A 16,189-nucleotide genomic window follows, 5' to 3' on the forward strand; every position below is an offset into this window, starting at 1 on the left:
CTCTGTATTCTGAGACTCTAGCTACAGTTAGTGAGTAGACACACTCCCCAAAGAAATACATTGTAAAGAACTACTTTTTGAGGCTGGGTGTGGTGGCACGGGCCTTTAATCCCAGCACTAGGGAGGCAGAGGCAGTCAGATCTTTGAGAGTTTGAGCCTAGCCTGGTCCAAACCATGTCCCAAGAAACCAAATTTGTCTTAGTGAGTTACAAAGAAAACACACAGCCCCGCCTCCAGTCTGTTTACCCCTTTTTCTTGGTCGCCTATCTTACAGAACCAGTCACCTTTTCTCGATTCCAGAAGAAGAGAAGGTCAAATAGAAAGTTCAGAACCTCGAAATGAAAACTTGATCCCTCCTACTTTCCTTCTTTTTTAACTTATTCAATAGCAGCGGGAAGTCTTCTCACAGTAAAAGTAGCAGCAGAATGCACCCAAAGTAGTTTTTAAATGCGGCAGAAAAGGATTCGGAAAAGTACACAACTCTTACAGTGCATGTACACTACCCGAAGAGCTGGCCACGGCTGTAGGGGAGCCCCTAGCGCCCTCTTGAGATTAGAATCATTAGTGAGCCTCCTTCAAGCCCTCGTGTCATCTTGGATATTTTGGGGATCTGAGCCGGAGTCGGGGCTGTGCCCCTCAACAGCCCCGTCCTTTCCGGCTTGCTGACCCACTTAGAACGAGGGCATGGCAGCAGAATGGGGTAAGGAATTAAACCACTGTGTCACAACTTCAAAACAGCAAGTAGGTTCCCGGGTGGTGACGCTCGCTCGTCTGTGATTCCCGCTCTTAGGGGGCCGAGGCAGGAGCATCTCCGGGAACTGAAAACCAGTCAGCTCGCTGTACAGTGAAACACTGCATTCAAGTGAAAAAAACCAAACGAACCCGAAAATACCCAATCAGGTTCTGTCCCATAGAAGTTGGAGTGGAGATCGGGAGGAAGCTAGATGTATCCGAATCGGGGCCATGAAAAAAGAAACCACCACAAAGCGCCTGACTCGGCAGGAGCACCTCCGGCCCGCGATTCCCGCGAGACATTGCCAGGGCGCGGCAGGCGTTGCCAGGGGCGACGGCGCAGGGCTGCGCAGGCGTGGTGGGGGCGCGCTCGCCTTGCTGCCGCTTTGCCTTTTCCTTTAAGCTGAGGCCAGCCGCGTCGCCGCTTCATGAATGGAACCCACGTGACCAAACATCATGTGACGTCTGAGGAGCGGCGGCGGCGGCGGCGGATTCTGAGCCCGGTCCGGCCCGGCCTTCCTAGCGCGCTTGGCCCGGCCCGCGCAAGCGGCCAGTCCTCCTGAGCCCCTGGCCCGGACCCTTGGCGCCCGCCCCAGCCCCGCGCAGCCCCGGAGCGCGCGAGCGCGCGGCCCCGCCCCAGCCCCGCCTTGGCCCGCCCGGGCCCGCAGTGTGGTGAGTGCGCGGGGCTGGGGAGGGCGGCGGGGCCTGGCCTCGGGGTTGCGGCGCACGGGACGGCGGCGCGTACCTCGGTTTCCCCGGCAGTCGAAAGCCGACTATTCGCCGGTGCCACCCCGGAGCCGGTGGACCCGGCGACCGCGAGGCTGGGGACGAGCGTGCGCGCGGCGGCGGACCCCGGGTGCCCTGCGGGGGGCGCGATTTAAGGGCGAGGTGCGCGCGTCTGCATGGGTCAGCGGGGTGGCCGCAACGAGCTGCTGACTCATCAGGTGTCCGTCGGCTTCCGCGCGGGCGGGGTCGCGCGCGGGCCCATGGGGGAGGCGGCGGCGGGGAGACCCTGCTGCGCGGCTTGGGCTCGCCACGCGTGTGCGAGCCCAGCGGAGACGTGCTGAGTCATCAGCATGAGGTCACTCGGTGCTCCTGCTGACGCTGGGCCAGGGCGGGGGGCCCGGGCCCGCTATCGGCCGGTCTAGTCGGGAGGCAGGGCTAAATCTGGGCGGTGAAGGTCGGTCCAGGATCCGGGTCGTGTTTAAGTTTGACGGACCTGTGAGTTGGAGGCAAAAGCCGCGAAGGAGGCATTACAGGGGCGCGCCGCAGGTTTCTCCCGGGGTGGAAGGTAAAGCCCCAGGCTTGCGCATCCTTCCCAGGCACTTGGGCTCCTGGCCCGGGTCCCACAACTGGGGTAGTTCCCCAAACTGGGAGACCGATCGGTGTACGCTGAGGGGAGGAGCTTAGGTGGGCCGAGCCAGCTCGTCTGGGAAGCAGACTTTCCTTCTGAGTGACCCTGAATGGCCAGGCTGCGTCGGTCCTGGATGGAGAAGACCGGGAGGCAGGGGAAAAGGGTGTGTGGCTTGAAAGAAGCTGCGGTAGCTCTAGCCAGCTAAGGCGAGCAAAGGGTGGATCTAGGCGGCTGGTGGGAGTTTGGAAGTGCAACCATGGAGTGGTAGTGTAGTTCTCTTTATCTCAGTGTTATTCCTCTCAGAAGAGTTTGGGGTTCCACTGTTGCCTGAAGTTACCAAAAAGTGTTTGCCTTGATGTGTGTATGGAGGCTGTTGGGAAGTGACAGCTTGTGTGGGGTGTGGCTGAACGGCTGTTTACAGACTTAGCTGTTGTGAAGGTTCTTGAACTCTATTCTGTATTGCTTTTCTTGCCCGGGGATTCACGCCCAGACTACGATTACCTTGTGGTTTGTGCTCAGGGATGTCCCTTCCACACCCAGCCCACTGAGCCCTGAGGCTGCTTGCAGGTGCAGTGTTTTCATTTGGGTGGAACTTTATGGCCTATGAAACTTGAGGGTCCCAGAAAAGGGTTAAACTCTGGAGGTACTATGCTTCAGTGAACTTACTGTTTTAAGTTCTCAAATAACACCAGTCAGTATCTGAAGAAGGGAAGACCTAGGTCGGGGTCTCCTGCACTGAGGTTTACCGGCAAGGTTGAGCAAGGAGGAGTCACTGTCCAGATGTCCAGTGTGAGAGGACAGAGGTGCCCAGACCTTTTCTGTCAGTCTGAATGGGTGGTCCAGGGTCGCTGGTACCTTGAGACTGTCCATTGCAGTGGGTACTTGGAAGGCTGAGTTGGAGGCAGCAGGTCCAGATCAGCTTCTCTGGGCTTCTTCCTCAGGCTCTGGAAAGCTCTCTGAACTGTATCCTTCAGCACAGTCGTCCCCCAAAACTGTCTGCCTAGTCACTGCGTGTCCCTTGCAGAAGCCAGGCAGGTAGCTGGAAGCATTGGCTTCTCCTGCCACCTGCCCTTCCCCCTTAAGCATACATGAGTATACACATGCACGTTTGCGCGCGCGCGCAAACACACACACACACACACCTTTGATCAGGAGGCAATTGGCTGCACTTGTGCTGAGTTCAGGCCTTTGGCGGAGGGTGAAATCTGTTGAGGAGGCACTTTTCAGCTCCGGGGCCGCCACGCTCTGCACTTTTCTGTGCGATCTCAGGAAGTCACCGTTTTGAGCTCAGCAGTCTGTATAAGTAAGGGAAGCTCCTGTTAGAGCTGTCCCCCCCTTACCTTGTCTTAAGCTCCCAGTGTGAATAGACAGATGCCCTTCAGACCTCTAGATCTGAGTTCTGCCTTTGTCTTTGATCTAGCAGGACTCTTGCCTCTGGAAGTGCTCTCGTGGTAATCTAGCCCTGTAGAAGTGTCTGGTTTGCCTGCTCAGTGTTTGCTTGTAGCCACACCTCCTGTCCAAGGCTAAGATCAGTAGCTAAGGCTGAGAGGACGGTAGTGCTGCCCCGGCCTCAGTTCTTCTGATAAAGTGGACCAACTCCCCGCCCAGCACATTCTTGCCTGAAGTACTCACAGCCTTCAGCCTCCTGAAAGAGACCTGCAACAACCTCGCCTGCAGGTCCTTCCTCCTTCCCTGCTTCTAACCAGGACAGGAGAGGATGCACCCACCCGTGGGACTGTTGGGTGTTGGGCTAAGTGGGGATTCCCAGCCTAGGTATACAAAAATGTTCTTGGCACGGCTTTATAGAAAGCTGAAAATGAGCCCAGGGGGGGCGGCTGACTGTAGGAGGTAGCTGTTTTGCTTTTGTTCCCTGGCCCTGTGGTCACTGACCCTAGGCAGAGAGCCAAAGACCAGTCAGTGACCCAGAGGGGCTGGCTCTTGCCTGCTTAGCTAACAGTGCTCTTCCTCTGCTAATTGTGGGAGCCCTTGTGAAACACCCCGTGTCGGGTGCGGCAGGAGCACAGGATGCTGCAACCCAGCCACAGGATGGTTACCCCATCCGTACAGGAGATGGCCGGGGAGGACTGGAGGGGCCTGGGCTCAGCTCCTCCCAGCCGGATTGCCTGCTACCTGGAAGGTGAGCGCATTCCCAGTCAGCCGGTTAGAACAAACCTGCTCCTCTGCCAGAACGAGGCAGGAAGCAACCTCCTAAGTCCCAGAGGAGAAAGGGCTTTCTTTTGTCCTGGGTCAGCTTAGGGAACATACATGGGAAGCAGGGCCTTGGAGACAGGGTCCCTGGCTGACTGGCTTGCCGCTGGTCCCAGTAGTGGGTCTCCTGGGGAAGTATTGGCCGGCCACAGGAACGGGAGACCAGCTCAGGAAGGGAGGGAGGCGATACGCTGAGTCAGCATGACTCGCCAAGAACAGGGCGCTCTGGGGCAGCACTGGGGTTATTTTTAAAGCTCAGCTTCCTTCTAGGCTTGCCCCTCCTGCAGCCCAGACCTTCTTCTAATCTCTCTGCTCCCTTTGTCTTCTGCCTTCACGCTGCTGCTGCTGCTGCTGCTGCTGCTGCTGCTGCTGCTGCTGCTGCTGCTGCTTCCCTGGGGAAAAAAAAATCTCCTGACCTCCCACCTGGCTCTCTAGGGAAAGGGCCTTCTGAAGCAGCCAAGCTCAGGTCAGGTGAGGGGCAAGGTTCTGTGACCGAGCGCCAGGCAGCCAGCTTCCTGCTGGGGTGTAAAAGAGTCTCAGGGTCCTGACCTCTGCTCTGTGTCTTGCAGAGTGCCTGCTCACTGTGTCCCCCGGGTTATGACGACCCCTAGTAAAGGAAACAAGGCCTTAAAGGTGAGTGGAGAGGCTGGGCTTGGGGTGTGACGGGCTGGGCGTTCCTACTCTGCTGTGACCCTGTGTGCTGTGCCACTCCAGGTGAAGCGGGAGCCGGGCGAGAATGGCACCAGCTTGACTGATGAGGAGCTGGTGACCATGTCAGTGCGGGAATTGAACCAGCACCTGCGAGGCCTGTCCAAGGAAGAAATCATCCAGCTGAAACAGCGCCGACGCACACTCAAGAACCGCGGCTACGCGGCCAGCTGTCGAGTGAAGCGGGTGACACAGAAGGAGGAGCTGGAGAAGCAGAAGGCGGAGCTGCAGCAGGAGGTGGAGAAGCTGGCCTCAGAAAACGCCAGCATGAAGCTGGAGCTTGATGCGCTGCGCTCCAAGTATGAGGCTCTGCAGAACTTTGCCAGGACCGTGGCCCGCAGCCCCGTAGCCCCTGCTCGGGGGCCCCTTGCTGCTGGCCTGGGGCCCCTGGTCCCTGGCAAGGTGGCTGCCACCAGCGTCATCACAATAGTAAAGTCCAAGACGGATGCTCGGTCGTAGGGACACGTGCAGTTGCCAGGCAGGTCTATGAGGGGCCACTAGGTGTGTGGCACGGTTGGCAGCCCCGTCCCTCTTTCTTTTCCCTTCCTTTCTCCTCTCCCTTCCCTCTTTCCTTCCCTGCAAAGCACAACCTGCACCCAGGGGCACCGGGCTGAGCCCCCGATCATCTTTGTTGTCACGCCTGTGTTTTGTACGTTGGGATCGGTCAGTTCAACAGTGATGTTGGGTTGCCCCTAACCTCTGTACCAAGGCCGTGCAGGCTGGGAGTCCAGGGTGGGCACTGTGGGAGTGGATGAGCGTGCAAGGGGCAGGTGACTGGGCTCAGGTCTGCCCTGTCTCCCTGCTGGTCTGCAGTGGGACTTGAGCGCTTTCTTTTCAGATGTCCAATGGGCCTCTCAGCTTGATCCAGAAGGAAGGGATGGGCTCTGCCCTGAAAAGTGGTTCTGTCTTGAAGCCCAGGTGGGTGGGCCCCGGCCTGGGCACTGGGGCAGGAACCATGGTGCTGGAGCCTGGCGCAGTGCACCGGATAAGACCAAATCGCTGGCTGTGAGTGTGGGTGGAGGTGTGTCGGTGTGTCCTGCGGTGGGTCCGGTGTCACTGTTTACATGACCTATCTGTGTGGTTATATAGCCCTTTATTTAAAAGAGAAGTTCCTTTTACGGAGTTATTAAATTATATGTTTAAGAGCTAAAAAGAAAAAAAAGCTGCAGAGTATTTATAAAATTGTCTTAAAAAACAAAAACAAAAAAAAAATTTGACCGTATAAATGGAAAAGGGAAGAAAGTATAGTAGAAACTTTGCTAGTTAAAAAAAAAATCCCTTTCTTGTAAACCTGGGGACAGCTCTGTGGCTGTTGGAGTTTAGTTTTTATACGCAGAGTTATCAGACATTACTTATAAAACTTAGTTTAAAAAAAGAAAAAGAAAAAAAAAAAGCCAAGCTGCGAGCCTACCAGAGGCCGTCCTCTTTGATATCTCTTTTGCAATTGTACCGAAAGTGACTTATGCTCCTTTGCCCTTCCTGCTTCCGTCTTGCCGGTGCCGTGGTGTCGTCCGTGCCTGGTGAGGTTTTGTGCAGCCGTAAAGTGCTGGTGCTTCTGGTGACCTTTGACCTGTGGCTGTCCCTGTGTTTTGTGTGTGTGTGTATGTGTGTTTGTTTTTGGATTTTGTTGCAGTTTTGCTTCTGCTGGCTTGCTGGGCCCAGGCAGAGCGTACTCCGCTGGAGTACGGAAAGCTGTCCGCCGGCTCTGCCGGCTCGTGTTCTGCTGCACTTGTCCATTCCTCTGCCACGTGGGCTGTCTGAGCCTTGGCTTGGCATTGTGGGTCTAGGGCTTGGGTTAAGGCAGTGGCAGAGTAAGTGAAGCCTGGAGCTGTCAACCCCCATGCTGCTTCCACACCCACCACCTCTGGCCCTGGGTGGTGACATTGCAGGGATCAAGGTGTCACTGTGGGTGCCCACAGGGCTGTGGCCTACCTGTCCTTGGCTGTCTTCCTTCTGGCCTCAGTTTAGTTCCTAGAGGCTTCATTGGGGCCTCCACTGGGCTTCCCCAGGGGCCTGCCTTGTCGGTTGGGAGTCCTGTCACTCACGTGTTTCTAAAACCCCGTTATGTGGGGTGTTTTTTCCCAGGTAGGTGGGTTGGGGGCCCCACTGGGGGCAACCATTCTTCTCTCTGTCACTGTGAGAGCCGGAGGCCTCCACCATCGATCGCCAGATAAGGGCTTTGGCCCTGAGGCCAGGCCTGTTCTTCCTGTGTCTGCAGCTCTTGGTTCTGGGCCCTTACTCTGCCTCCTTCAGGATCTGCGTCTTCCAGGGATCCGCTGTTCCCCTTGGAGGTGCTTCTGCAGGTCCCAAGCCTGCCTCCTCACCCCAGCATTCCAGTGGAGGATACCCACCTTCCAGGCTTGGCTCAGGAAGCTCTTCGGAGGCGGATACCCACCTGCAAGGGGCTACAGCCCTGTGTGGTCACGTGGCCTGTGGCCTCCTGCTGACATAGCTGGTGTCTTCTCTGGGGGCCCTGGATCCCTGAAAAGCACAGATATGTGGTCCGGTGAAAGGACAGACTGTGGCCTGACAGGCCTTTACCTCGTAGGCAGCAGGGTTTTCACTCGGTTTGACCCGGCGTGCAGGGCTCTGGGAGCAGGACCTCTGCACCTGGCATTTATGTGGTGGGCAGCTTAGGCCCAAGGTGCTCAGACACACCCACTGGTGCCTGAGTCAGACATGAGTGGAAATCTGGACTGTTGATTCTAAGCTACCAGGTGACCTCATCCCCTCCCTTTGGTTCTTTAACTGGTACCCGAAGGAGTTGCTGGTGCCGACTGCGGCAGCAGAGCTGGTGTGGATTATGCCCATGCCTAGAGGAGGAGAGAAACAGGCTTTCTGGGGTTTTTGGTACTGGCAGGGCTGAGGAGCATAGCTGAGGATGGCCCTCTGTGCATAGGCCCATCCTGCTAGGGGGATGAGGAAGAGGAGGCTGAGGCTGGGCGTGTGTTAAAATCTAGTGGTAGGTCTTTGCTTCTGAACAGGATAGAGCCATGCGCGAGGCTTTCAGGTTTGCAGCATCTGCTTCTCGAGTCTGGGAACTTTTCCTGGTGAGCCAGCTCTGCAGCTCCACCCCGTCCCTTCCCCTTGATTTCCTGACAGTAAATCCCGTGTCTAGTTGTGACTGTTGGCTGTTTTTCTGATCATTGTTAATTCCGATTTCCTGTGAGGGTGTTTGACTTTCTGACACAGCGAGTGGAGAGCTTGGGCTAAGGCCAGGTATCCCACACTTCTCCGCTAAGTAAACCACAATGTGTGACTCCCCTCCTCCCTTGACTTTGCCTGACTGCTTCCTTGGACGCAGACACTCAGATTCCCAAGAAAATCCCCAGGAGATGGGTCAGTTTCCTCTGTAGAGAGTGGTCCCAGAGAGTCCTCCCCTCCCATGTGTCCAGCTGCTGCTCTGGGTGTCACACCATCCTTGCCACATGGGAGTCATGGCAACACTGAGCTGTTACACAGGATCACTACCATCCCAGCCTCCAGCAGGCTGTTCTCAGTACATCTCTCAGGTCTGTGTGCTCTGTGTTAGCAGCAGCCTTGGTGTTCAGGGCCAGGGTTTGCAGGCTCGATAAGTTTCTGCCCACTTGGAGATGGTGAGGCCACTTCCCTGTCACCTCCTTCTTTGGTGTGGCCACTTGGCCAAAGCTCCCATCCACAGCTGGGATGTCTGAGCCACAGCCTGCTACACTGTTTCCGCTCTGGGATCTTCTGAGTTACTTTTTTAGGCTGTGGTTTGGTGAAAGGAACCAACACATTAACGATCCCGGCCCCCCCCCCCCCCAGAAGCCACTGAATAATTCTTGGCATGTTTTCTCAGTGCCGTTGGCTGCCTGGTTTGGGAGCAGTTGTGGAGAAGAGGACAGAATCAGTACCACAGAGGCATGGATGTACGGGAGCTGCTCCCAGCTTGCCTGTTGCTGGCATGTGTCCTGGTGTGTGCTGTACCTGCTGGGCCAGCTGCTCACATATGTATCCTGCCCCTAGTCTCTGGAAGCGTGAGGGAGAGTGTTGTAGGAAGTGTCCCTGACAGGTTTCCTCGTTCTCTATGGCCCTTCCAGCAACCTGATGCCCCACCCTACTTTTCCTCCCCTTCTGTCTGCTAGTCTCTGAAGCCTTTAACCAAATGGGAGTGGGTACAGAAAGCCTTCTCTTGGCAACTTAGGGCAACAGGACAAGGGCTATTGTGTGTCCAGCTCTGTTGGTCTCCTGGTGCTGAGAGGTGTGTCCAAGCAGAGTTGAACAGCCCCTGCCTGCCCTGCAGGGCTGAAGCCAGGGGGAGGGTAGTAGAGAGTACCCTAAATGGGGTGAGGGTCCTTAAACATCCAAGTGAGCAGGGGCTGCGGTGTGGCTGTAAGGTGAGACCTTGTCTCCTGCACCTGGGTAGGGCCATCGGGGATCTGGCTGCAAGATGTGGCCTGGACTTCGCGTCAGTGGAGAGCGATCAGTCACCTGGCCTCAGCAGGCAGCAGCCTTGGTGCCCACCCGTGCCCTGCGCAGTATTTATTGCTAAATTATTGTCCAGGAGGGGCGGCACTGGGCCTGGCCCCCCGGGTATTTATTGCTGTACATAGTGTATGTTTGTGATATATAAGGTTTTCTTTATTTTGTATATGATCAATAAACGCCTTTTAAAGAGATCTAGTGGTATTTCTTTGAAACCCGAAGGAGCAAGGGAGAGCCGGAAGGGGTGGGGAGGGCCGGGTGCGCATGCGGCCCTGTAGCTGCCGGATGAGGCGGAAGCGGAAGCCGGAAGCGCAGTCAAAGGAGCGATGGCAGCCGGTGGCGGTCTGAGCCGCTCGGAGCGCAAAGCAGCCGAGCGGGTCCGGAGGCTGCGGGAGGAGCAGCAGCGGGAGCGCCTCCGCCAGGTAACCCAGGCGCCACCGTGCCCGCGCTCGCGCCGGCGCGTGCGGCCGCTCATCTACTGCTCCCGTAGGTGTCACGCATCCTGAGGAAGGCGGCTGCGGAGCGCAGCGCGGAGGAGGGCCGGCTCTTGGCCGAGAGCGAGGACCTGGTGACGGAGCTGCAGGGTCGGAGCCGGCGACGGGAGGGCCTCAAGCGCCGCCAGGAGGAGGCGAGTCGCGGGTAGCGGGTGCTGGGCTGGAGGCTGGAGGCGGCGGGCCGCGGCCCGAATAACCGGCCCTGGCTCCTGTCAGGTGTGCGATGACCCGGAGGAGTTGCGGAGGAAGGTCCGCGAACTGGCCGGAGCTGTCCGAAGTGCCAGACACTTGGTTGTCTACACAGGTGCTGGGATCAGCACGGTAAGCCGGGGCCAGCGTGATGCTTCAGGTGCGGGGCGCCCCCTTCTGGGACACAAACTTGGACTGCACAGTGCTGGACTTCAAATGGTCGCTCTCCTTTGAAATAACTTCAAGGTGTCCTTTCTCGGAGACCCGAAACAATTCTAGGTTTAAGGTTTAACTAAGGTGAAGTGACAATGGTGGCACATGCCTTTAGTCCCAGCACTTGGGAGACAGGAGGATCTTGTTTAAGTTCAAGACCAGCCTGGTCTGCATAGGGAGTTCCAGGTCAGCCAGGGCTAAAGAATAAGTCAATCAATAAATACTAATTTAGCTAAGTCAAAGAATTTCAGAATGCTTAACTTCTGACAGCCAGTCAAACACGGAACAGTAGCAGGGCACAGTAGCCCACTGCCTGCTAATGCTTTCTCCCTTAGAGTGGAGACAGATCGATTGATCCATACAATGTGGACAAACTGGAGCCCTAGACTTTCTCCTGAGCTTGTACTCCTTGAAGAAAGAGAAATGGAAAACTAGGGTGGAGTCCCAAATCTCTAATCTCAGGAATTAAGGTGGAACCTGGTAGAGGAGGAAGATTGAAACCAAAATCTTGAGACCAGCCTGGCTCAGAACTTGATGCAAGACTTTGTCAAAAAGAAAGGAAGAAAGAAAGAAGAAAGAAAAAAAGAAAGAAAAAAGAAAAGAAAAAATACAGTCATAGTAGAACAGGTACATTCGAGATGTGCTGTACTCTTGACTCTGAGAGCTTTCCTAGTAAAGTGGAGGGAAGACTAGCTTTGAACTTGAACGTTTGACCCAGGTGAACTCGGACAGTTCCTATTCTGAAGAAGCCCTAAGGTGGTCTGGAGAGATGGCTCAGTGGGTAGCAAGCTTGCTATGCAAGCATGAGGACCTGAGTTTGGGCTCTCAGAATCCATAGGAGGAAGCTAAGCCACACTCAAGCTGAGAAGACCGCCTGAGGCCTGAGGCTAGGCAGCCTAGCCAGATCCCTGAGCCCCAGGCCCGTGGGAGACTTCCCAACAACAGGAAGGGTGGGGGAAGTAGTGAGCCGGCGCTTGCTACCCTCCTGCCTGGTGCCCACCTCTGGTCCTCAGAACTCACACAGCAGGAGGGAACTGACTACCACAAGGTGACTCCTGACTTTACTTGTGCATCCATGACACTTGCACGATGTCCCTTTCTACAGATGTGTTGAGAAAAAAGAATAAGGTAGACAGTGGGATCCACTGACTGCCACATGTAACTGCACGCCCCTACACACATGTGCACGCATGCAAATATGTATACAAACACGTACAGAGACAAAAGGAGACCTTTGTTATGAAGGTAGCAGCTGGCAGTCATAAGCACACAGGAGCAGTGCAAAGCCAACTGCAGGGTCAGACACAAAATCCCGAGAGCTGGGAAACCCCCCTGTGGCCTTGCTGCTGTGGTGGCATCGAGTAGGGCCCTACAGGGCAGTGTGAGGGCAGGTAGCATGACAGACAGACAGATAGCAATGACCCAGGAGCAATTTAAGGAGCATTTGCTGCTCCATCTCAGACATCTAGGACATAAGCATTTGGGGCCCAGCCCTTCATAGCTGTGTGAAGACCCAGTTACGACTTTACAGAAGTAAGTCTACAAAACTGGTGGCAACTAAATCCCACTTGCAGCTCTTAAATGTGGTCTAAGCATCGTGTGAGGGTCCTCGATGTATGGAATTACCTGCCTGCCGGGGCGGGTACTTCTCTGCCTTTAAGCAGCATTATATACAGGGCTTCCCCCGCCAGGATCCAAAGACTCCTGGCTTCTAGATGGTTTTTTAAAATAACCCTGTCCTTGCACAGACAGGACAAGAAAGTCATTTGGATAGAGGGAAAGAGCCATACTGGGCCATCCCACTTGGGGGTCAGACACTGATCTCTAGGCATGTCCTCTCCGGGGTATTGTGCAGTACCTGTGTGTATCTTTTTGTCCGATGTGCAGGCAGCTTCTATCCCAGATTATCGGGGTCCTAATGGAGTGTGGACACTGCTTCAGAAAGGAAGGCCAGTGAGGTGAGCACGTCACAGCTTCCTCGTGGTTAGGGAAGAGCTGCGTCCAAGGGCAGCCCTTTCACATCTGTCCTCTCAAACCCCACAGAGCTGCTGACCTGAGCGAAGCGGAGCCCACCCTCACCCACATGAGCATCACCCGTCTGCATGAGCAAAAGCTGGTAAGAAAGCCGGTGGGGCGGGGGGTGGGGGTGGGGCGACACACACTCACTCCCAGCGCTCAGGCACCAGAGGCAGGAGGATCTCTGCTGAGTCAAGAGTGAGTTCCAGGACAGCCAGGGCTACACAGAGAAATTCTGTCTTGGAGAAACAAAAGCAAAAGAACAAACATAAAAACAAAATGCTGGAAAGAACCCAGAGCTATCGCTCAGCGCCCAGGCGGGAAGCCATCCCACCTCGTCAGGCCTGTGGAGAACAGTCCAGGAGCTTAGCTCCCTGCTCTGCTTTCTCTCCAAGATGAGTAGCTCCTGAATCAGCTTCCCAGGCAACAACCTAGTTTTAGGGAAGCTTGTCAGGAGCCTCCAGAGATCTGCTGAGCAAGCAGGGAGGCCTGGTCTGTGGGGTGGGGATGGGGGGGGCAGGGGGGGCCCAAGAAGTCATTGATCCACGGTGGGTGTGTCATCCTGCTGGCCCTGTGTGACCAGTGCTGCAAGCTGCTCCTCAGATGTCTGCCCTCCTGGCTGCTCCCAGTACATCAGAGTTAGTGCAGGAGAACATGGCACCTTTCTACCTCGGGGCTCTCCTGGGTTGCCGTTGCCTCCTTGTTTTGGGAACCTTGTCCCCTGGCCAGACTGGGCTCAGAATAATTCTCCTGCAGAGGGGCGCTTCCTCTGTCCCTTACTAACGGCCACCACCGTCTGTCTTCCAGGTGCAACACGTGGTGTCCCAGAACTGTGACGGGCTCCACCTGCGGAGTGGGTTACCACGGACCGCCATCTCAGAGCTCCACGGGAATATGTACATTGAAGTGAGCAGTGCCCAGAGGGGCCTGGGCGGGACCTGGGCTGGGCGACAGGCAGATCCCGCTTACCGCGTCCTCTCTTTCACAGGTCTGCACCTCCTGCATCCCCAACAGAGAGTATGTCCGGGTGTTTGATGTGACTGAGCGTACCGCCCTCCACCGACACCTGACAGGCCGGACCTGCCATAAGTGCGGGACCCAGCTTCGGGATACGATTGTGCACTTTGGGGAGAGGGGGACCTTAGGGCAGCCTCTGAACTGGGAGGCAGCGACTGAGGCCGCTAGCAAAGCAGACACAATCCTGTGTTTAGGGTCCAGCTTGAAGGTATGTGCTGACGGTACCACGAACTCACTGCATTGAGCACCTTACTGGCCTGCCTCCCCAGAGTGCTCAGCCATTAGCGGGCAGTAGACTTGTGTCATAATCCTCCTCCTCTACTGTGTTGTATCTGCCCACTGGAACAGGTACTAAAGAAGTATCCCCGCCTCTGGTGCATGACCAAGCCTCCAAGCCGCCGGCCCAAACTCTACATTGTGAACCTACAGGTAACAATGGGTGCTTAGAGCTCCCTCCCCCGCCCTCGATGGGAGGAGCCCGGGAGATGTGCCACTCATACATCCTGAACGTCTAGTACAGGTTCAAGTGTGTCCCTGGGGAGGGGTGACCCAGTCTGTGGGGGACAAACAAAGGGTAGGAAGTTGGCCCTTATCTGTCTCTCTTGTCTTCAGTGGACCCCGAAGGATGACTGGGCTGCCCTGAAGCTTCATGGGAAGTGTGATGATGTAATGCAGCTCCTCATGGACGAACTGGGCCTGGAGATCCCTGTGTACAGTCGGTGAGTGGGTGCAGCATGGCCCCACTCCTGCCCCTCTGTGTGATGGGCCATGTCTGTCTGCCGTGAGCCTCAGAGGGACTAGCTGAGGCGGGGCTCTGCCACATGCGCATACTCTGCCATCCTGACTGGTATGGCGCCCAGCATCTCTGAGGAGAGGGGGATCTGCCAGTGTGCTCTACAGGATGCTCCCCACAGATGATTTGCAGCCTGGGTGGACAGCCGTGAGGGGTGAGGACTGTGCAGCTCTGGCTGGCCAGACAGAATCTGTGTCCTTGGTTTGGGGATATTTGGGGAAAAAAACTTAAAGCAAATTGCCTTGATTCAGAATTGTGATAATTTAGACTTGGTGTGTATATTGAGTGAAAAGTTTACACTTTCTTTCTCTGTGAATTTTCAGGGTCTTATAGGGGAAATCAATAACTTCTTTTAATCAAAGGGTTCAAGAAATTAAGGATCCCTTCACCTCTGGGCCTGGCAATTCTTGTATGTTATGTTTGTGGTGTTTTGTGACGTGGGCCTCTCCTGTGCCGCATTGTTAATGTTGTTGGTGGTTGTTTTTTTTTTTTTAAACATTAACTTAGCTCATTTTTTAATCAGTGCTTATTTGTATCTTATGTTTACAATATGTGGTTCTACATTTCAATCAGACACATGATTTCTTCATGGTGTAGTCTATAGGCCACACCTCCCCAGTCAACTGGCCTCCCCCACCCCCACCTCATCCCTGTCATGCAGTCTGGGAAGGGGAAAAGGGTCTGCTCCACCTGCCCCCAGCCATACAAGTGAAAGGTGGGGCCCAGAGTTGCTAGCAAGTTATCCTGGAGATGGAGCTGTCCTGTGGCTAGCACTGCCCTTCCCATGTGTGCAGACCCCATGGGTGTGCAGACCCCATGGGCATGCAGAGCCCATGGGCAGTGGGTGACACACAAGAGGCCGGCTACGGCTGCTGCTGGCCTTTGCCACCCAGGAAGACTTTCCCCCCCAGCTGGGTGACACTGAAGCTGCTTCTAGCCAAAGCCCAAACAGATTAAGACAGGGGGATGGGTGGGAGGTCAGGCGGCCTCAGACAGTGATCCTGTGCTCGGGAGGGTTGTGATTTGAGGGGTTTTCGGACCTGCCTGATGCTGCTTCTCTTTCTGTTAGGTGGCAAGACCCAATCTTCTCCTTGGCGACTCCCCTCCGTGCTGGTGAAGAAGGCAGCCACAGTAGGAAGTCACTGTGCAGAAGCAAAGAAGAGGCCCCACCTGGGGACCAGAGCCTCGCCCTGACCTCAGCTGCCCCCATTTTAGGAGGCTGGTTTGGCAGGGGCTGTGCCAAGCGTGCAAAAAGGAAGAAAGCAGCATAGCCCTTCATTGACCAAGAACAGTTGGCACTTTGCAGATGGCTTGACCCTTGTTCAGGGGCCCGTGTCATCGCGAAGGGAGAGCGCCCCACCAGATACAGCGGAAAGAACTATGGGGGGGCAGCACTTCATGGTGACAGAAGTCTTTAGCCATTCGTCTTTGTGGAAAGCCTCTCTTGCACTGCTGTGGTCATCCCACTACGGGCTTGATCTTCAAGGACACCTCCTCCCTCCTATTCACCCCCGGACAAAGGTGGCAGCAAGGCCTTCGTGAGAGGCGCTCCAGCCTTTCCCAGGCCTGTCCAGCAGAAGAGTCCACCTCTGCCTTACCTCACTTTCCAGGCTAGTCTCAGGGCCTTCCTCTTTCTACTACTTATTACTTCAAAGTGTTCACTTTATAGAAACCTTTTTCTGTATTGGGTATGCGGCACAGGGAGGAGCTAAGCCTCCAGTCTGAGCAAGTCTTATTAAACATCTCTCTATTGCCTTGGTGTCCCAGTGACTGTCACACGCACGCACCACAGAGGTGCCTGCACCTGAGGCCAGGCCAACGTCGCGGTGCTTTTGAAGAACCCAGTCCCTAGGAACGCTTAAGGCGCGGGGCGGGCTGCGCGCACACTGGCGGTGCCAGCCTGCCCGGCTCACCAGTGAGGACGAATGCAGAGGCCGGGCCACCCGCGACACAGACCATTGGCCGCTGAGTTGGGCGGAGGGGTGTGGCCCGGGTAGGGGCGGGGCCCCAGGCAGCGCA

General features: G+C 55.8%; 2 protein-coding genes across 10 annotated transcripts; both read left to right on the top strand.

The window, feature by feature from the left end:
- Window positions 1-1,119: 1,119 nt before the first annotated feature.
- Window positions 1,120-9,642, top strand: Mafg (MAF bZIP transcription factor G). Of its 9 annotated transcripts, XM_052197487.1 has the most exons (4): window positions 3,881-4,223; window positions 4,730-4,760; window positions 4,864-4,927; window positions 5,009-9,642. In XM_052197487.1, exons 1-4 carry the CDS (start codon window positions 4,112-4,114, stop codon window positions 5,459-5,461), a joined length of 660 nt encoding a protein of 219 aa, XP_052053447.1. In that variant the 5' UTR covers window positions 3,881-4,111; the 3' UTR covers window positions 5,462-9,642. The 9 variants fall into 9 exon arrangements, with proteins under 9 accessions (XP_052053449.1, XP_052053454.1, XP_052053451.1 ...); XM_052197489.1 differs by lacking the exons at window positions 3,881-4,223; window positions 4,730-4,760 and adding an exon at window positions 1,120-1,404; XM_052197494.1 differs by lacking the exons at window positions 3,881-4,223; window positions 4,730-4,760 and adding an exon at window positions 1,441-1,620.
- A 100-nt stretch (window positions 9,643-9,742) lies between these two features.
- Window positions 9,743-15,923, top strand: Sirt7 (sirtuin 7). The gene is made up of 10 exons (XM_052197486.1): window positions 9,743-9,870; window positions 9,939-10,076; window positions 10,159-10,263; window positions 12,232-12,302; window positions 12,388-12,460; window positions 13,168-13,266; window positions 13,349-13,585; window positions 13,726-13,806; window positions 13,990-14,096; window positions 15,240-15,923. The coding sequence occupies exons 1-10, from the start codon at window positions 9,775-9,777 to the stop codon at window positions 15,439-15,441; spliced, it is 1,209 nt and encodes a 402-aa protein (XP_052053446.1). The 5' UTR covers window positions 9,743-9,774; the 3' UTR covers window positions 15,442-15,923.
- Window positions 15,924-16,189: the final 266 nt, after the last annotated feature.

This window comes from Apodemus sylvaticus, chromosome 10 (assembly GCF_947179515.1).
Source record: "Apodemus sylvaticus chromosome 10, mApoSyl1.1, whole genome shotgun sequence".
Classification (NCBI taxonomy): domain Eukaryota; kingdom Metazoa; phylum Chordata; class Mammalia; order Rodentia; family Muridae; genus Apodemus; species Apodemus sylvaticus.